We start from the raw sequence: 22,176 nt of genomic DNA, 5'->3' as shown, positions 1-22,176 counted from the left end.
GGATTTAGAACTTGTAAAAGGATGTGCAATCTCTACCTATACCTGTTTTCTTTTTGTTTGGTTGGTTGGGGGTTTTTTGGGCAAATCTAGTAGAAAATTAAGTGGAATTATGTTGCTTTTAGGATATTACAAAATATTCTAATTTTTTTTTGATGTTTGTTTGTTTAAGTTATTAATCCTGAAGTATATCGCAAGTATTGATTTGATCTGGCACAGGCTGTGATGCCTTGGTACTGCACTATGATGACATACGCTAAAGAACCCACCGAGGCAATCATGTATGTATTTCAGACAGCTTCGGGGTGGGCTAAATAAGAAATACTTATCCCTCAGAAATTCAAGTTCTTTACTGCCAAAGGCAGTGTACAATTAGCCAGGTGTAAGAAGACAGCCCAGAAACAGAGGCCAGTTAGCCCTAAGAGATTTACACTGCAAAGCAGCTGACGAGTGGTACGTGTCAGAAAGCCTTGATGGATCTGTTCATGAGCATTTAACAAGATGGTCAGGCTCTTCTGCAGATGTTTGCCGGAGGGTTGCCCGACTTATTTTTGATCCATAACTTTTTGGAACTAACCCACTAAACTGTTTCTTATGAGCAAGACTATGTGATGAAATTCTGGTAAGAAAAAAGGCTCTTTGAGAGATAAATAGCAACACTGTCAAAACCACTGCATAAATCTTCCTGAAAGAACAAGCACTACTGAAATAATGAAAAACGATTAAATTGGGAAGATAAACAAAACACAAAGAACTTGCCTGTTATGTCACCAGCTATAGCATCTCTTGGATTTGGAGAAGTAAAAGGATAAACAGGAATATCTTTAAAACAAAAGAAACAATAAAGTACAGTTAAAAGAGATACGCTTGTTTCACTAAAAATCATGACAAATCATCAAGTTCTGTCCTATCGATACAAGGAGCACGATAATTACATGACTCTAGAAATCAATTACTGTTTTGTTCTCTTTCAGTTAAGAAAGGGCTAAGAAACTTTTAACTCCTGTTCTCCAAATCAGGTAAAAGTCTGTCCACAAAGAAATGCAGGAAAGGCCAAACATCCCTTGGAAATGCTACTACATTGCTTTCCTGCTCTCTCTCTTTTCATACAGAAAGCTTTCTTGTTCTTGACAGCATTATGAGAGCTATTTAGGGAACTATGTATTTATTTCAAAACTTTTATTTCGAGTTGAAAGTTCATCTCCTGCTATTTGCCATTATGACTCTGTACACGAAACGCCAGAATCTGTGACAAAATACTCCCACTGTTGCATTTTTAGAATCAGATGACAGAGTCATAAGCTTTTTTGCAGTAAACATAATTACGATGTTATATCATCTTCCTAAGGGGAAAGCATTTAATTTTCTCAATTGTCAATGCTTAGTTTTAATCTGTGTTAAAGTAAAAATCTAATTTTCAATTAATTAATGTCATTTGATTTCATTCTGCTACCATTTTCAGTAAACGGAGGCACTCAGCATTTGTGTGACATTATATTTTCTCATGTGTTTATTCCCTTTGGCTTTACAAACGTCTTTCCCTGAATCACTTAAATCTTAATCAAACCTGTAACCTTCCCTTCAACCATATTATCTGCACTTATCAGCAGTCCAGCAAAAGTATGAGAGCACTGCTGACAGCTTTATGCTCTGCCAGGAGGGCCCTTCCAACATTACACAGGTGGTAATTTACAACTACTTTAAATTATTTCTAGAATCTTCTGAGAGCCCACCAGCTTAGTTTATTAGGGTTGCAAGTTCCAAATCCTTTGAGGCCTTTGAGAACACAAAACCATTTTCTCCCTTCTCTCTCACTAGTAATAGTCTACTTTCTAGTTCAAGTGAGTTATTCATAATGACCCTGACACACGATAGAATGAATGGTCCAAGGGTCTTAGGACTGGAATTCATGACTCAGTGACAGAGAGATGTCTTACACGGATTCTGAGAATGCAATACAACCTATTTGATTTTCAGGGAACCATTGCTTCATAAGTAAACCAGACTCTCTTCAGTGTTATGACTACTGATTTCTCAGAAAATGCGAACATGAAAATCTGAAATGCCAGATGAATCAAACAGATGAGATAAATCAAGTGTAATGAAAACAGTTAGCTCTTTAAAGCACATTTAAAGTGCTAGAGAAGAGACATGTTTATCTGCATACTTACGGATACAAAATGGAAAACTATAGAATCCATCAGCACAGTGTTCACAGTTTTCTCCCTGGAAATTCCACTTGCAGAAACAGCGGCCTGATCCTTCCTCACAGCCCTCTGCACGCTCCAAATCACAAGGGCAAGCTAAGCAAGGATCAGAAATTCAGCACTTCTTAGAAATGAATTAATTTGCCTTCTGCAGCAGTGCAACATAGCATTCTAATGTTATTTACAGTTGTATTTCTTTATTTCAAGAATTAACATCTGCATGCTGTTTCATATTTCTCAAGTACTCTATATCACCAGTTAATCTTTACAATACCCCTTAGAGGTGAGATCTATGTTATTCTTTTAGTGTTTAACTTTTCTAATTCAGACGGCTGCACATTATTACTACACTGCACAGCATCTATTTTTTCTGTGGCTTCCGCTCAGTCTCTCTCCGAAGTCTAGGCTGAGCATCATGACCCATCCATCTTCCCTTACACATCACATGCAGCATTACAGTAGAACTTTCATCACTGTTTGCCCTCTCCTCTATATCAATACCCAAACACAACAAACCATAGCTTCCTCCTACTTGCCACAAAGCTCCATCAGCCTGTTTGTAATTCGGCTCTTCACTCTCATCTATGCTCAGCTCATCATTTTAAATGTCATATTAGCAATTATTCCATTGCACTATTTATTATAGGTGATTCAGCACTAGACAAAGCAGGAGCAACAATCCTTATAACCTTTTGAGTTATAAAATAAAATTTACAAGTGACCAAGAGCCAACAGATAACTTATATGTAAATAAGAGAGCCAAGAGAAGCAAAGTCATGAGGTTATGGGACAAAAGTGGCTTCTCAGAGGTCATGCCAGCTGTGGAGCGTGTAGTTGATCCTACCTCCTCAGCAGCCTTTTATGGCTTACTTCCTGCTATTGTCCTGCTGCTGGCCTGAAGCCACACATGTTGAGAACAACATCATTGAGGGGGACTAAAGCAACACAATATCATTTGCAGTTCTTTTCAAACATCTTTTGAACCCTTTTTTCCCCTCCCAAAAAGATGCATCCCCTGCACTTGCTATAGAAAAACAAACAAAAAAACCCCACAAAACCAAAACATCACCACCACTATGAGAAGATACTGAATACAGAAGACCTTACATATACAGCCATCAGGAGCTCTTGCTGGAACACCATAAGGACGATAGTAACCTTTTGCACACTTCTCACAGTTAACACCAGCTGTATTATGCTGTGCAAAATAAAACAGGAGGAGAATATGAACTAAAAAGGGGAACTTGGAAGGAGAATTAAGAAACAATAACATCCTTAACACTGTTCCAATACACAACTAAGAAAGATCATCTCAGGAAAAAGACAAAAAAAAGAAGTATTTATGCACTAAAGACAGCAATTGTCATTTGATGTTCCTCAACTACCTAAGCACAGAATCACACAGAATCACAGAATGGCCTGGGTTGGAAGGGACCTCAAGAATCATGAATCTCCAACCCCTCTGCCGGGCAGGGCCACCAATCTCCCCGTTTACTAGACCAGGTTGCCCAGGGCCTCATCCATCCTGGCCTTGAACACCTCCAGGGACGGGGCATCCACAACCTCTCTGGGCTGCCCGTTCCTGCATCTCACCACCCTCCTGGTAAAGAACTTCCCCCTAACATCCAACCTAAATCTTCCCTCTTTCTGTATTGCAGTGTTCTTACATAAAGTAGCCAAATTTTAACTTTAAATTATGAAAATGAGCTACTTAACAGAAAATAATTTCAATCTGGGAATAAAATTCCTCCATTTTACACTATCACTATTCATTTATTTTATACTGCTTTTTGTTTTGTTTTTTTTGCAACATGTACATCATACAGACAACTGCACGGAGTTTTCCTCATGCTATTATTTCTTATGAATACACTATCCAATATCAGCAACATCAAAATAAACCAAAACCTAATCAGTCCACATGAAACAAAGTCAAAATAGTTATTTCCATTAGAAAAATATGCGTCTCTGTAAATATGCTTTAGAAACACAGAAAAGTATCACACCTATTTTGAAATAGAGTAAAAATACAGAAATCTCAGCTGAAAAAAGTCCTGAGTAAATTGCAACTCCTGCAGTAAACCTCTCCCTTGTGGTGAAGGTGACAGGAGCATGCTCCAGTGATGGCATTCATAAGTTGAGCAATTAGGAGTCACAAAACACTGGTGGAGTCAGTCTCATGAGCAGGGGATGAGAAAATAGAGTAAACTTTGCTTTGGAGCAACCAAAGCAGCAGACATCTGCCCTCAGTCCCCTCATGCTTGTTAGTTCCTCCTCAGGGCATGTTGCAACATATGGCTGCAGAGACTTAATGGTGCAGCTGGCAGGGCAGTTGATGAGCAGGGCACTTTAGCACATTGCTATTGTGGTTGGTGTTCTCAGTTTGCTCAATAGTTCTACTTCTAGCTCTGCCAGATGCTTCCTCTAGCACCTTCACAGCTGAGCAACTGCTGATAAAGGCTAACAGTAGATTAGGGAAGGTGATCCTCACATCTCACAGTAGATGGAGATGCATCAGCTGTTGCAGCACATAGCGTGGCAAGACTCAGTAACACTACTTAAGACTGCAGAACTACTTGAAGATTGTGCAGCAGTGGACTCAACACATTGCAGGGAGTGTTCTTCAGAGATTCCTACCACCCACGGCACATTAGAGGCCTCATCCTGGACAGAGCTGCAGGTAGTGAATGCCACTCTCTGGGTCTGGTGACAAACCTGGGCACAGCTTGTCGATGAGGATCAGAAAACACACCAACATCACTGATACTGCAGTAGGTGTGTTACAGACTGCCTGAACAAGAAGGTGGAAGAAGCATTTTTTATGCAGTTAGAGAAGAATCTTGCAATCCCAGGCTTTGGTACTCAAAGATAATTTTAACCGCCCCAATGCAACAGGGAGTAAGCAATTCAGAAGTTAATTTTACTCTATCAAAGATAATTCTGGGATGCAAGGGCTTATGAACTTGAAGGAGAAGGTGCTCTGTTCAAGAGGACTCCCACTAACAAGGAAGAACTGGCAGAACAAGTGAAAACTGGGAGCAGCATTATGCAGTGATCATGAGACTGAATTTTAAGATCCCGAGACACGCAGGAAGGACCAAGAAGATAAATCTACCAGACAGCATGAACAAAAAAGCTCTGCACAGAAATGTCGACTGGAAGAAAAAGAACATTTCTTCTGCTCATGCTAGTAAAAAATAATTCCACTCTCTTCTGATTGCTTTTTAGACAACATTTGATTATACTGTGACAATAAGATGGAAAACACCCTTTACATTTCCCTAGACATCAACTGTTTTTTTCTCTTCTTATATACAGCCATAGTTTTGAATGCTCAGCATGGTAATAGATTCAAATCATTATGTGTAGGTTTCATAGGAGAGTAGGCTTAATGATAATTTTCCCTGATCATCATACTTCAGAAGACTCAACAACAAAAGGAAGACAGATTTTTAAATCTCTCTGGCTATATTTAACCCAGAAATCACAAACAATTACAAATTTGAATTGGAAGAAACCTCAGCAGGTCAGGTGATCCAACCTCACTCAAAGCACAGATAACTCTGAGATCAGATCAAGTTGCTTAGAGTTTTGTATGATCTTTCCTGATAGTAGTCATAGCAGTATAAAAGTTACTTAGGATGAGAAACATTTTTTTACAAGAATGTATTACTCATTAATGACAAAGTGTGAAGTCTCTGACTCCAAATTCACATTTGTTGGTCCAAGCTGGCCAAGCCTCTAAGGATGCTAAGGGTCTGAAGCATGCGACATGTAAGGAGAAACTGAGAAAAGGACATTGACTGGCTTGGAGAATATACGTTTAAGGACAGTACAGTGTCTAGTGGCAGTTTTCTATATCTAGGAGGAGGTTACAGAGAAGACAGAGCCACATCTTCTCAGACATGCGTTGCAAGACAGAAGCCAACTGCCACAAGATGCAGCTGGGGAAATTCCCACTGAACAGCAACAAAAATCTCTTTAACATAAGAGTATTTAAGTGCTGTAATAAATTACTCAGAGACTACGTAATCTCCATCCTTGGAAGTTTTCAGAACTGAACTGGACACTTTTTTATGCAAACTGGTATTACTTGCATCTATCCTTGGTTTGAGTGGAGCTCTAATCCAAATGACTTCCAGGGGTCCCTTCTACAATTCCATGTTTTTCTATACCAAAAACCTTCCTTCTTGATACCACCTATGTCCTCCTTTAGTCCTGATGATGAAGGAGAATTCTCTGCATTTTGCTTCAGTAAAGAAGCAGCTGGACTGCGTTGGTATTTTATTTAGGAAATTTTACTTCCCTTTATTAAGCAGAGAAATGGCAGACTTTGTAATAACAGGAAAGGGAATTTTTTGTAGTTAACTTAATAGTTTTATTGTGTGGCCTTATTTGACTCACATAGAACTGCGCATAAACATAATTTATGTATCATTATACATTGACAAGGAATGTTGTATGATGCAAATTATTTTCAGACACCTATTTCCCTACTCTGCGTACAAATAATAACAGTAGAGGAATGGAGCCATCTAAACTGCTCAGCCTCATAACTTACTATCAGTGCAGGCACAATAACACTATAGTACACCTTCTTCAAATAATAGTTACTTAAACGACCAAAATATTTTTACCTGGCAGTTAATGCAGACTCCTCCACCTTCATAATGCCCATGAATATTTAGGCTTTCTCGACGCTGATCAACATCAGCATCATAGTAGCAGTCAGTGGCATGTCCATGGCAATTGCAGGCTGGAAAAGCAATACTCCAAGTCAGCTTTCATTATCATGCTAGAATTCATAGAACCACAGAATCACCATGATTGGAAAAGACTCCCAAGATCATCCAGTCCAACCATCCACCTACCACCAATATTTCCCACTAAACCACGTCCCTCAGTACAACATCCAAATATTTCTTGAACACTACCAGTGATGGTGACTCCACAACCTCCGAGGGCAACTCTTTCCAGCACCAAAACACTCCTTCAGAGAAGAAATTTTTCCTAACATCCAACCTGAACCTCCCCTGGAGCAATTTGAGGCCATTCCCTCTAGTCCTACTGCTAGTTACATGGGAGTAGAGGCTGACCCCCACCTCACCACAACCTCCTTTCAGGCCACTGTAGAGAGCGATAAGGTCTCCCCTGAGTCTCCTCTTCTCCAGACTGAACAATCCCAGCTCCCTCAGCCACTCCTTATCAGACCTGTGCTCCGGACCCCTCACAGCTTTGTTGCCCTTCTCTGAACACATGCCAGGGCCTCAATGTCTTTCTTATAGTGAGGGGCCCAAATCTGAACATAGTATTCAAGGAGTGGCTTCACTAGTGCTGAGTACAGGGTGATGATCACCTCGTTGCTGCTGTTAGCAATGCTATTTCTGATACAAGCCAGAATGTCATTGGCCTTGTTCACCTGGGCATGCTGCTGGTTCACGTTCAGCTGAATGTTGACCAACAACTACAGGTTCATTTCTTCTGCACAGTCTTCCAGCCACTCTGCCCCAAGCCTGTAGCATTGCCTGGGGTTGTTGTAACCAAAGTGCAGGACCCAGCATTTGGTCTTGTTGAATTTCATCCCATTGGCCTCAGCCCAGCTACCCAGCCTGTCCAGACCCCCTGCAGGGCCTTCCTGCCTCCAAACAGATCGACACTTCTCCCCATGTTAGTGTCATCTACACATTTACTGAAGGTGCACTCAATGCCCTTACCCAGATCATCAACAAAGATACTGAACAAGACAGGCCTCAGTACTGACTTCCTGGGGAATACCACTCATGACTGGTCACCAGATAGATTTAACTCCATTCACCACCAATATAGCAGAGGTGAAGAAGACAACTAGATTATTTACATATACATACACTCATATGATTTGTAGTACTCCCTAGAGCACATATTTACCTATCACCAATTGGATATTCATGCTAGAAATATGGGAAGATCATTTAGACATGAGGAAGACATTCTGCTAGGCTTATTGGAGGAAAAAATAGTTGTACCATCTCAAAACTATATATTTATGCATAAAAGCAGAACTAGAAATCTCCAGAAGAATGGCCTCAGCAGTTTTGAAAAGATATGAAAAACATGTTCAAATGCTTATTCTGTTTTTCCATTTCCAAAAATACATCTGGGTTGAAGCTGTATTCACTATGTATTTATTTCAAATAAACAGTTACAGATAAGTTATACATATTTAAATAAAAAGATATACACAAAAGGAACTCAAATAGCCATAAATAAAGAGATATCAATAAACTTAGCTATGTATTTATCCAGCTGCTGCTCTCTTAGTAGAGAAGTTTTAAGTATAAATTCATTCTACTGCTTGAGAATTTTGGACTCAAAAAGATGTACTGTCTGAAAAAGCATGGTATAAAGAACAGTAACAGGTAATAATAATAAATTGCTATGTTAAAAAGAACAGAATTGGGTGACTGAGAAAATGAATTTTCCCCAGTTTATGGTTGCTTACAGTCTCAGCTGTGATAAATTTTACTTTGGGTACTACGTGGTTAGTTCATCTCCTGTATTTTCCTTTTTATTAAGCCAAGTAAAGGTAACAGTTGAACTCACAGAGAATATGTACATTCCAGTCCATCTCTGAATAATTGTTCTGTTACACTTTTTATTCCTTCTAACAGATGTTTATATTGTAGTACTCAGAAGAGACTGAAAGAGATATATCTGAGAGACTTTGCTTGCGGGCACCTCAGTGTCACTTGCAGATGCCCTGGCTTAGGAAAATCACCTACTGAAAACATCTCAGATGCTTCCAGTGATATGCTTGCAGTGTTGCATATGCATCAACTGGCTTTACCAATCTCCTTACATCAAGGTGGGAAACCTAAAGCTAGAAAATCCCCTACTGTTTTACCTTTGGGCAAAAGGCCAAGCAATACAAATTCCAGGACCAGCCCAGTATTCATGACAGGCTTGCAGAAGAGAGTTAAGATGAAAAATAGCTCTTTGCTTTGAATAGATCCTACAAGTACAGTTTGAGTAAAGAAAATGTATCTAATTTACAATAGATCTGCTATATTTAACTCATAATTTAGTCATCATGGAAGATTTTAGTCAGAATTAATCTCTTAACTTTGATGCCTTCATTCATGGAAAGCTCTGTCTTCACTGAAACATTCCAGAACTGTAATACAATTATGAGTAAGAACAAACCATAACAGTAAACGAGCAGAACAAATCAAAAGCAGGACCACGGTTTTAACACAAACTTATCTTATTTCCTTTTTTTTTTTCTTGCAGGAACAACAGGAAATTTTTTGAAAGAACCCAGAAAGCAAAAAAGGCTTCCAGAAGCATCTGGATGCTAGGTAAGCTTTAATTACAAATGCTAAGCACTTCAAGAGAACCTTCCTAGGAGCTCCCCAAGTTATGACTTTATAAAGCGATGGACTCTTCACACTTGGGAAAATCCTCCCTTCACCTGGACTAGGGGATAAGACAATCTGGAAAAAAAAATGGATTCCTAGAAGTACTTCAAAACAAAACAAAACGGTGAGAACTCTGGCCCTAATTCATGATGAGGGAAGAATTTCCTTATAATGTAATCCTACCAAATACTATTCAAATTACCTAGTACAACTGGGAGCACAACTCTTGGAAAACCAATTTTCCAAGCACTGTGTGATCATGCAGACAAAGCTGGGAAACTGAATCATTCTCTGCATCTCCTCTAGGCCTTTATGTCTTAATAGCTTTGGACAAGGAAGCCTTTTCATAGAAACTGTCAGAAGCAGAGCTGAGGAGAATCATCAGATTCCTTCATGGTCTGCTGCCAGGAACCAGATAGGTCAAGCCTAGGTTCCCTGGCTGGGTTTTGACAAATAAGATGTTGATTGAAGATACTAAGTCAGCAAATGAAAGAAGTGATCACACAGGAGGGGAAAAAAAAAAAAAAAGGAAAAAAAAGATTGCTGGAAGGAATTAAAAGGAATGAAGATAGGATGCTTTTTTCGCCCTCAGCCCAACTGCCAGACAAAATGAGGATCTGTGCACAGAAATGAACATTTTCCTTTCTCTACACTGTAAACAAAAGCTCTTTCTAGCCAAATCCTCTGTGAGCTACATACAGCTCACAAGTATGCCTGTTAACACCGATGAGAAATAATTTGGCCAAAGCAACATTTTATCTGGCAGGTGAACATAAGCCCCTTCTATCTCACAAAGCACTTTCTTACAACTTTAAGCCATTTGGTGGCCCACACTGTTCTAGGAAACTTATAGAGACTGGCCCTACCTCTTCGGGTTCCCACCAATCTTTCAGCTCCCCCAAAGGAATCTTGGGCTCCTGGGAAGTTAAGGAAGCTGTTTTAATTCCTTCATTACCAGCTTCCAAAAGAGGCCTGCACCTGGCCAACATTCTCAACAAATCACCTGGAAGTGCTAGAAGCAATCCATTCTAACAAGTGTATTTTTTTCAGAGGCAGTTAGAAGCTAAGCTGTTTTGGCTCTGAATCTTGCAGGTGAACTTTTATAAACTCATTCCTTCAAGGACGTGACATTATTTATGCTCTTTGTCTATCTCTTCCTGGCAGAAAGTATTTTTCTTTCAAAGAGGGGAATTCAAATGAGGTTTCAAATATTGTCCAAAAAATTGAGTCCCAACATGCCTATCTCTGATCAAACGTTTTAATAATCTTTTTCTTTTTTCCTCCTCTCAAAACTCCAAGTACTGCAATTTTGATTCAACAAGCAGTCTCTTTATTCCTCAAACTAATTATAGAGGTACATCTATTTGGCTTTCAGATAAGCCTCCCCTGCTAACGGTTTGTACCCACTAGCTACACTAACCTTAGGAAAGGCAGACAAGTTAAATAACTTAGGCCAGCCGCCAGGGAAACCAGAGGCCACCAAGACATTTGCTAAGAACAGAACATGCACAGAGATGGCTAGCACTGTACCACAGCCACTGTTTCCTGATCAAAAAGATGCACAACACTCATGCCTGACATTACATACCCCTCAAGGAAAAGACAGTTCGTGTGGTCACTCTCACACTTGTATATTTTCTTTAACGAAAGGATTAAACACATGGAAGATGGAAGAAAGACCAAGGGGCTTCTCCAGCTTGACTATTCAGTCTGTGGGTCTAAAGCACTTCAAACTCTTTAACAAAGAGCACAGAAAGAAAGATATGTGCAGAGGGGACTCCTCAGCAGGAACATCTCTGTGACCGTTTGCATCAGGTCAGCTAGGGGCAACTGCTGGCTTGAGAAAGGAGCGCAACCCAGACCCCTGTCAGTGTTAAAATGGCAGGAAGCTCAGAGTAGACTGCTTATGAGCCCAAGACAAGCAAGGCAGAAGAACTGCACTGATTTATGGGTAATGTGTAACGCTGCCAATGCAGGACTCCACTGCTGAAAGGATTTTCAGACACGTTTCATGGTTTGTAAATTTAGGATTCTTTGGAGAGATGACATTTTGCACTGGTTTCTGAAAGAGTGAGCATGCTCAATTCCCAAAGGACAGATTTCCTTCTAAAAAACTGTTTTATGAAGGCATATATAAAAGTCTCTCTCATAATATTAAAGATATAGTAGCTACAATGACAAGAACAATGAATAACTCAGATCCTCTTCCCAACAAAAGACAGCAAAGACTGCATCATTATTTCTTACAATTCCCACCCATAAACTCTCACTAAATACTTCAGTGTTACATAAAGGGGACTGCATCTTGCCATACTTCACTAAGTACTTCTTATTCCCTCCAAAAACAAGAATACATGCCACGTAGGTAAACCTACAGAGTCACCTCTGTTGAGAGTACACAAAAACTAGAAGTCACAGCAAGAGTTCTCCCTTGACACATCAAGTTAGAGTGACCTGTAGAGCTAAGCATGCAGTTTCTCTCTCTCTCTCTTCTGAAAACAAAGACCTTTGGCTGCAAGGAGGCAAGTTTCAAAGCTGTACAAGATGCATATAATCTCTGCTCTGCTAGGGAACACCCATGGTTTGTCAGCACAGTGACGTCTAGGTGGAGATATTGATTTAACATACTACAGGATCGTTTCCACTTTTCTTATGCAATATTCTCACATGTATGATGATATTCATTGTTTAACAAGGAGAAAAAAACACAAATAACGTTCACTGCATCATTTAGTCCTTATTGCTGTGTGGAAAGAATTTTCTCAGTACAGAAAAAAAGGTGTCAAAACCTACTGTGTGCTAGGTACTCACCATGGCTAATTCCTACCCACTCAAAGTCCCTTTTAAACAAACTTATTTTTGACTACTCACGTTCACATATATTTATGTTCCCAGCTGTCGCAGGTTGCCACTGTTTCTGATTATATCCAGGGCAGCAGTGGTCACAGGTTTCCCCACAAGTGTTATGCTGGCATTCACAATGAAACCTGCAGAATGAAAGTCACTTAATTTACTGAAGTTGGATTTTATTTTTTCTTAATCTTTTTGCAGTCCAAGATTTACACATATTGTGAAAAGCTTATGTTCTGTCCTTTTGTGTACAGAATTCAAATAGTAATACTAGAACATAGTAGAACTTGCCTGTAATTATTCATGACTGGTTACTTTAATTATACGATTATGGGCTTGTTAGCATAAATGAGTTATAGAGAACATGTATCACTGGATTCAATAGACTGGATTAAGAAATTTTATTCTAGAATATTAAATCAAGCTAACAGATAATAGCTTAGGATGTACCCTATTTTAGCTTCATTCCAAGGCTCAGGCATGTTGACCTACAGTATATCAAAACATTTATCCCTTTTCTATGCATGCCTTCATCGTTTTTCAGTTATGCTTTGTTTACAATTACTGTCTTTATTAAACCATGCTAAGAAGTCCATCTTGTTACATTTAAAGTAGCTCATACTATTCATCAAGAAAACACAAACCATATTTATTTTGATTTAGCTGAATAGCATCCATAAGTGCAGGCTCTTATTATGAGCTAGGTCTTATTATTATGCATAGCAACTGAGTCCTAGGAGTAACAAATAGACCCTGAGACTGGAAAGGCATTTCTCAATTATCTGGGGCAAATACCTTGGTTATTAGCCTAATAACCAAGGGACAATATAATTTTAGAGTGTGATCATTCTATTCTGGTAGATTTCACACTTTCTGTACTTACTTTTCCCCAGCATAGGCATCTGAAAATAAAGTACTCATTTGCCAGTTATTCTTCAGTGGAAAGCAATTTAAATTATTACACTATATTGATAGTTTATTTAAATGCCACCATGGATAAAAGCAACAGCTATTTTAAACTAGGCTCTTAAAATGTGTTTTGGAAAGCCTGATTATTCACAGCCATTTTCCTAGAGCAGATGAAACACAAAGCCCTAATCTAGCTCCTTGTGAAATCAATATGTAAATCATAAAATTCACAGGGAAAGGGAACTTTCCTATAGCTTATAGATAAGTGAATTACTAGTTGTTATCCCCTTCTAATTCAAGCTCACTCATAGAAAAGTACATTTATAAATGAAGATATAGTAACATAATATACCCATTCTTTGACATAAGTATAGTTCTGCTGCTAAATGACTGAAATAACATTTTGTTTGCTAACTGCTCATGTATGTAACAATAAAAACACTTCTTAAACAATTAAAAGACTGTAAAGATAATTGTAAAATATCCCAGATTTACTGCAGCTGCAGAATAACTGCTTTTACAACTATTATTTTAAACAAATATTATTTAGAGCCAGATATCCAATGGACAAATAGTCATCAGTCTCAAGTTCTACTCCTACAAAACATTCAAGCAGAAGAATGAGGACATTTCTACTAACTTTATGGCTGTTCTCATTAATAAATTAAGAATACAATATTGAAAGTCATGTTTTACTTTTATACATATTTTTGTAGTCAGTACACTCAAAGGAAGTGCCATTTCACCATCAACAACACAAAAGCTCCTAGCAACCTGACCTAGCTGTAGATGTCCCTGTTCACTGTAGGGGATGTGGGCTAGATGACCTCTAAAGGTCTCTTCCAACTCAGACAATTCTATGGTTCTAAGAGAAGGGTATAATGCATTCAGTTTCTGTTTTTATTTTTCCAAGTAACTGTCAAAACCATTAGATCTTGTCTGATCTCCATACTGTTCCAGTGTGTTCACTTTGTTCATAAGTTGGCCTTCTAATTTCTCCTGTTGGGAGATGATATCAAGCCATGTTTTCCAAAAAGAACAAAAGGTTCCTAATGAATTATTAAATCTTATTTCAGATAAAAAGAAAATCTAATACTTATTATCCTCTACTTAGCTCTTGTGAGGCCCCATCTGGAGTACTGTGTCCAGGCCTGGGGCCACCAGCACAAGAAAGGCATGGAACTCTTGGAGTGAGTCCAGAGGAGGGCCACTAAGATGATCAGAGGGCTGAAGCACTTCTCCTATGAAGAAAGATTGAGAGACCTGGGCTTGTTTAGCTTGGAGAAGAGATGTCTCCAGGGATACCTCATTGTGGCCTTCCAGTAATTGAAGGGAGCGTATAAACAGGAGGGGGAACAGTTGTTTATGAGGGTGGATAGTGATAGGACAAGGGGGAATGGTTTTAAACTGAGACAGGGGAGGTTTAGGTTAGATAGTAAGAGGAAGTTTTTCACTCAGAGGCCCGGGAACAGGTTGCCCAAGGAGGCTGTGGATGCCCCATCCCTGGAGGCATTCGAGGCCAGGCTGGATGTGGCTCTGGGCAGCCTGGTCTGGTGGTTGGCGACCCTGCACATAGCAGGGGGGTTGAAACTGCATGATCACTGTGGTCCTTTTCAACCCAGGCCAATCTATGATTCTATGATATTTCATATAGAATAGTTCTTGACATGTTTTCACATCAATTATTAGCACATTCTAATTTTTTTAATATAATGAAAATGTACATTTGGTAGTAAAAAAGGCCATTTGAAGACATTTGCTGACATTAAATTAACGTCATGCTCTGTTTACTTACTGGTATTGGTTTTCAGCACTTTTCGCATTACATACTTCCGCATGGCCATGGCAAACACATCGACCACCAATACTGATGTCTTTTATACTGTAGTAATACTATGGAACAAGCAGAGTTATATTCTTGTATTATGGTATAAATATCAACATCAGTTATTTCTACATTGTTAAATCTTGCTTATCAGAATTTTAAAGGCATGATTTTACAAAGAAGCAAAGCCAAGCAGTTATTAGTCAAATCTGTATTGATGTTATGACTCAGTGTGTGTTCCAGCAAATGAAAGTCAATGCCCACAGGGTGCCTGATAGCAACAGAATACATTTGCAGGTTTGTGCAGCTCACAACAAATGCATACTGCTGTAGCCTTCCACTTTCCAGCAGCTACACGACCATCAGTACCTGAGCACAAAGCTTGCTCAAAGCCAGCTTGAGGATGGAGAATTAAAATACAGTCACAGCATCAGTTTTTGAGACCTTGGTCTGGTCAGCAAATAAGACACGCTTGTGTGAGCAGCACTGTTTTGTCCATTCAGTCATACATGGTCACTAAACACTAGAAACAGATCGAGATCACTTCCTCAACACAAGTCACTGTGACTCAAGCTAGATTTGAAATTGTGACCTGAAATCAAACCACTTTGTAACTCATCCTAATGCCTTTCAGGCATCCAGGCAACAGAAGATAAAAATTTAATAAGTTCAACTCATTGAAAACCTCATTAGCATATAATATCAATAGTAACTACTGTACATATTTTTTGTACCTCAGAAGTTATTTACTTAGTGTACCAAGCAGAACAGAGAGCTGGTTGTAATTTTTGATCTCTGAGTACCTCCAGAAGAAATTAAAGGGACAATTTTAACGCCACTAGAGGATTAAAAGGGTCAAAACATTTTGCAGTTTCATCTCCTGTGCTCTCCCATCTGCAATATAGCCCCTGTAAAAGGCTATAAGCTCCACTGCAGGTGGAGTTGGCTGGCACAGAAAGAAGCCTCTCCAAGGCTGAGAGCTTTTTCAACTCCCTCTCTGGCTTCCATAAAGCTACTTTATTCCAAGCAGGTGAACAGTGGACTGGAAATAAGATCTGCATTATTTTTCTGAACAATCTATTCAAATATACAGGTTAGTTTCTAACTGTGCCTACCATTTTCAGATTGTAAATATAATCTGTGCTTTCAGTGCCTTCAGCACAGCTAGAAATGACTACTGTGACTCTTGTAATCATACTTCACTGTTTTTCTATAGAGTAAGATTTTTCACAACCAGGTCTACAGTTACGTGCAGCTTAGCAGAGCTATACTGTACTACTAAACAGTGGTTGTACTGTTACTGCTTAGTAATAAATCATATTAGTAACAGGCCAAAACAATTAATAGGTCACAGCATAGACATAAAACATACCCCATAAAATTCAGTGTGCCATGAATTTAAACCATTAATGGAAGTCGGGCAGTTACTTGGACAGGAGAAGAGAACTCGTCTGGTTTTCATCTGTTTCTCTAGTAAGTTGAACACTCAGACTTTTCTTAGTAATATTAACTCTTTCCTAGACTTTGAAGGTTTCCAAAATAAGAATCTGTGCTCTCTTCCAGCAATTCAGTATAACACTCAATGTTCTATTCATTTGTCCTACATCCCATGGCCATAACATCAAAAGTACCCTACATTAAGTCTATGCTGCTTGCCGGGTAAATACTGCATTTACATTTGCCTGTAAGCAACAACTTAAAATTTACTTAAGACAATAAAGGTACTTAATATGAATGCTATCAAGAAACTGGAACACTTTAGTTACTTCTGGTGCAGAAACCCACACACATGCTCAGTGCCTCACCCCAGGGTTTCCTCCAATTGTTACCGAGTCTTCATTTTAAATAAAGAGGTTAAGAACAACAATATATCATGAAGTTTACAATCTCTCTACTATATGAATTTCCATGCATTGTTCCCTTAAGGGATTTCCTTACATGGGAGCAGGACTTTGGCTGTCTAGCCCTAGGGGATAGCCCCAAATCCACTGAAAACTCCTATGCATCTCGAATAATTTGTGTACAAATAGTAACTTTTGAATAGGCCCTTTGACTCCTGCTCCTTCAGAAACTCAGGTACTATTTCCTGAAAATCTCTTTGAATAAATAAGGGAAAGCAATGTAAAATAAAGCTGATGAGATCTATCTCCTCAGCTCTGTGAAAGACAGTTCACAAGATTTCTGGATTGGCTCCTAACAGTTCCAGTGATGCACCCAATTTCTTTTAACATTTGAAACCAGGGAAAGAAGATAGTCTGTTAAAAATCATTACTTCCCCTCTCTAACCCTGTGGTATCTCAGCCACCTTCTTACCTCAAATGGACCTGAAGAAAATAAAGGGATTTACAGATGGGTCACTGCAAATTTTGATTTTTTCAGTGTTGCAAACTTTAAAAACATAAATATTGAATACAGCTCTGTGAAAACAGTACTTACTCTGCGGGTTACAGTAGGGTCTCGTTGAGCTTTTGATATCAAGTGGCCAAGAAGTGTATTAGTTCTGAGAAAATGAAGGCGGATGTTTGTTGCTTTTGTGAATTCCCGAAGACCAGGGGAATAAGTGAAGTTTTTTGCTCCTGGGCGGCCATTTACCAAAGAGACTACAATCTAACAAGAAAAGTAAGCATATTTTTATTAAAACTTATCAGCTGCAAGTATCAGTACTGGGCACAGATCCAAGTTCTGAGTAATAACAGAACCAAAAGGTTTACTATTGTTTCTGAGCACATTTGCAACTGCACATTTCACACTGAAATCAAGACATAAAAGGCACCAGGAAAAAAAACGTGTCTTGGACTCTCCTGAATTCTCATTGCTTGTATCACACTGCCTTAATGGTGAACCCACAACAGTGGGTACACAGAAAGAACACAATTTGACAGGAAAAAAAAATAGGAACAGCTACATATAGTTATATTAACAGTTGATAGTGTCAGTGGAAGTTTTGCCTGAATGAAAACACCAGATTTTGGCTCTTTCCCAAAGCACATTTATTTTTGGGTTAAGGCACAAACATTCCTGGAAAATATTATTGTTACCAGGTCCAATGCCTAAGAGCACATTAACAGTCTTCTAGAGGAAAGTACATGGTGTTACTTTAGAAAATCCTTTCATATGAAAGCAGGTTTATCTGACTTTCCAAACAGGTGCTCCAGCACTTCTTTATTTTTGAAAAAATTGATGCCAGCAGCCTAGCAATCATGATTCTATATTAAATTAGCAATCCAGGGTGCACGTAGACCTCCGAGTAAGAGGTCTGTCTATAAACAGCCAGACAACAGATTTCTAGTTTCAATCTAGCAACACCTGCAATAATCTGAAGCATGCGTTAGAGATGGCACCAGCAATGTTCATTACATAAATTGTTCTTGTAAAAATTTTACAGTTACATTAGTAGGCAATTTCTACCTTAAAGTACATCTCCAGATTCATATGCACAAAACTTTGGACAACTCTGGAGTGGTTTAGATGTGTATTCTAACTGCATAAGACATAAAACAAGAACATCAGCAAAAGAGTGAACAGTACAGCCAGGAGTTTAGCCTCAATTCAGTTCACACAAGCCACATTTCTGCTTAGCAAGGAACAGCAACTAAACTCAAAGCAACACTTTTGCAAGCTCATGTAGTGTATTATTTAAAAAAAAAATGTAGTATTTTACATATCTTTTTCTTAAATAGTTACTTATTCTTGAATGGTCTACAGCATTTGGTGCCATGAGGAATTCATATGCAGTAAGTTAATTCACACGCAGAAACTACATAGAAAATGCAGTCAGTATCTTCAAATGCATATTCCTGAAGAGAGTTAACCTAAAATGTAATAAGGAATCCACACAGGCAGCCCTGCCCACTGGTGTAAGTTGGAAAAAATCAGCTCATCCCCCCAAAATTTCACCAGCTACTTAAATTCATGGTTATGGATTTATTAATTTAGTTTCAAGCAGTAATAACCAAAAAGTTACTTTATGTTCTATGTTTTTGTTGTAACTGCAAACTTCTAAAACTGTTCACTTCCACCATCACGTCATTTCTCTAAAAGCACTTACCTCCCCATTTTCAAGAGGCACAATGCGAGAATACTCTGTAGTGCAAATGACATCGCTATCCCTCCTCACGGGAACATTTGCTTCCTTTCCAAAGCGTTCCAAACAATCTGCTTTGGAGTCTGGTCAAATCAGAGTTATTTTTATATATGAAAATATACACTATTGTTCTAATTTGAATTAACAAAGAAATTTTATGTGAAAGCACAGAGAATTTCTTCCCCCAATTAAAGAGAAACAAAGACCGATTTCTTCACTTAGCGCATAAAAAATGAAAATTCCTAAATATAAAATGTGAGGGCGATGAGACACTGGAACAGGTTGCCCAGTGAGGTTGTGGATGCCCCCTCCCTGGAAGCACTCCAGGCCAGGCTGGATGGGGCTTTGAGAAACCTGGTCTAGAGGGAGGTGTCCCTGTCTATAGCAGAGGGGTTGGAGCTAGGTGATCTTAAAGGTCCCTTCCAACCCAAACCATTCTATGATTCTATGATAAAACTTCTCGTAGTAAGTCATTCAGTGGTTCTTGACAAGACACTGCACAATCTTTCTAATATAATCACAGAAAAGTTTATCTACTCCAAGATTTCATGCTCATGTATCACAGAATCATAAAGGTTGGAAAAGACCACTAAAATCTACTCCAGCCAACAATCCATTGTCACAATGCCCACTAAACCATGTCCCTTTGATTTTTGCAAGGAATTCTTTAGTCCAGTGGGATGAAGGACACTGCAGCTCTGATACACTAAAGGGCAAGATAAGCAGTGCAAAACAAAAAATCCCAACAGACTGACAAACACTGACATGTTGAGTTACAGTTTTAAAATATTATGCTCAATTTTAATTACACTCTTGTGACTCATCTATCATCTATAACCAAGATAAACATTTTTGACATCAGCTGCCTCCACTATAGCTGAAACATTCAGCAAAATACATGACCTGATTTTCCTGCTACTGGGCAAATGATTAAAGAAACCTGCCTACAAAAAAGCAGCAATGCAAGAATTTATACTTACGAGCAAAATACTGCCAGGGAGTGTAAGTTCTTCCAAAGTCCACTGATCTTTCTAAGATCCAGAGATCTGGACGAGGGGAATTTGCAAACTTGATAAGAATATAGGCAACATGGAAGAGCTGGTAACAGAACATACAGAAGTATTATCAGAAGCTTTTTGAACACCACAGAAGTACCGCAGTACTAAAACTAATGCCAGTAAATCCCTTTTCTGTTGTGTACAGTGAGAAAGTTATCCTCTGCTGTTTCATTCCCATTGAAATAATAGACCAGATTCTCAGCTGGTATTCTGTAAGTATTTATATAAATCCTCCTCAACTGGCAATGTGCTCCAATACGTTAAGAAAGCCGCAGTAGGACTGCGCTATATGCCATCTGTTACATTTCAGAGTGGTTCTGTTCAACATCTGACTGATTGCTTGGGTGTGTTAAGGGTATAGTACTTAGCCTTGAAAAATTAGCATCTCAATTCACTGAGATAAAATACTTTCACAGAATCCTGGCACATTCTCTCTGCTTGCTGCATTCCAGACATGTAACTGTGCTTGTAGTCAAGGAACATCACATTAGTCAAAATGCACACACTCTTTACACTGGTACTCCTTTGGCTGTATTTGATAATAATCCAAGTCACCTGTTCCCTCATTACAAGGATATTTCTAGATAATTTTGCCACTTTTTAAGCAGCAAAAGCAAGTCTCTGCAGAGTTTCATGTGTATCAAATATAACAGGAGAGATTTTTATGACTGGCAGATCTTCCATGTTCTGAAACTGCTCAGAATGTGTCCCAAGCTTCCCAAGGCCAAGCACTCAATACATACGAGGGACATACACCACAAAGGCAGAAAGCTCCCAGACATTAGAGCAAATATGGATGTGACATGAAATCTTACTCTACGTCAGATTTACTTAGATCATTAGACTTCAAACTACAAACATGTACAAGCTCCCAATCACAAATGGGGACTGCTATCTGTTGCCATTGCCTGGCCCATTCAGCTGCCAGTTAGGACCAATTCAGCAGTTCTCACAGCAGTCAGGGCCACCAAAAGCCAGATGCAAATGGTCTGTAACAAAATGGAGCAGAAATCTTTGTCCCTATCCAGTACTATACATGATTTACTAAGTAATGGTATCAAGTAAATGAAGTGGCAGTCATTCTGTTGACAAAACCAGTCTTTTTCCCAGAGCTAGACGTGGTGACTACACAGGTGGAATAATGTTCTCAGATTACTGACTGAAAGTCCCCAAGCCAGATGTCAGAAACAGCTTAATACTTTGAAGACTGTGCCAAAATTTGCTCCTATTGAGTTTCTGCTACTCAGCCAAAGTAACTTTCAGTACTTGGCAGCCAAGTTTAAGAGTAGGGATTTTGGCATACAGATCTTACATGCCATCCAGTATGGCCATTCGGGGTGAAACTGGGTATCCTCACATAGAAGGGACACAGTTATGTAATTCCGTAAAGAAAACAGGTTTATGTTCTCACTTTTGGACAATGGGATCTCTCAAAGCTAGGTCTGCACTGGGCAGGCAACTGCTTATCCATTAGTATTCTCACTTCCCCTATGCTTTAATGTCTTTAGGAATTCCATCCTCACATGCTCTGTCAAGGATGGAGGACATTCTGCATGTTCATCAAATCAGATTTCATCACAACAAGTGATTTAGAAAGCTTGTGGGGACACGAAGCATACAAAAAGGCAGGCTGTGTCCTCCAGTATGCTGCTATTTGTAGCCATGTATTAAATCACTACAACAATGACCTTCTACCTACTCTCCAAAAAAGCTGGCGGCACCTGCCTCAGCCTGTCACACAGCTATTGTATTCTTTCCTTCAGATGCTACTCAAAGTGCTGATGCAGCCCATCTCATCTCGTAACAGGTGATGCCTTCTGTAAGTGCAAGCAAAGTAATAGCAGTAAAT

The 22,176-nt window shown here is 39.0% G+C and overlaps 1 protein-coding gene across 1 annotated transcript in view; it reads right to left on the bottom strand.

The window, feature by feature from the left end:
- LAMA3 (laminin subunit alpha 3) overlaps positions 1-22,176 on the bottom strand; it is a 113,508-nt gene that overhangs the window by 78,403 nt on the left and 12,929 nt on the right. Inside the window, 9 exon segments of the mRNA XM_015277980.4 lie at positions 757-819; positions 2,169-2,300; positions 3,312-3,402; positions 6,842-6,960; positions 12,473-12,588; positions 15,156-15,253; positions 17,622-17,792; positions 19,234-19,352; positions 20,250-20,367. Coding sequence (XP_015133466.3) covers positions 757-819; positions 2,169-2,300; positions 3,312-3,402; positions 6,842-6,960; positions 12,473-12,588; positions 15,156-15,253; positions 17,622-17,792; positions 19,234-19,352; positions 20,250-20,367 — 1,027 coding nt within the window.

This window comes from Gallus gallus, chromosome 2, assembly GCF_016699485.2.
Source record: "Gallus gallus isolate bGalGal1 chromosome 2, bGalGal1.mat.broiler.GRCg7b, whole genome shotgun sequence".
In the NCBI taxonomy this organism is placed as follows: Eukaryota; Metazoa; Chordata; class Aves; order Galliformes; family Phasianidae; genus Gallus; species Gallus gallus.
Note: the sequence above shows the minus strand (reverse complement) of the source record. Positions and strands in the feature narration are given on the sequence as shown.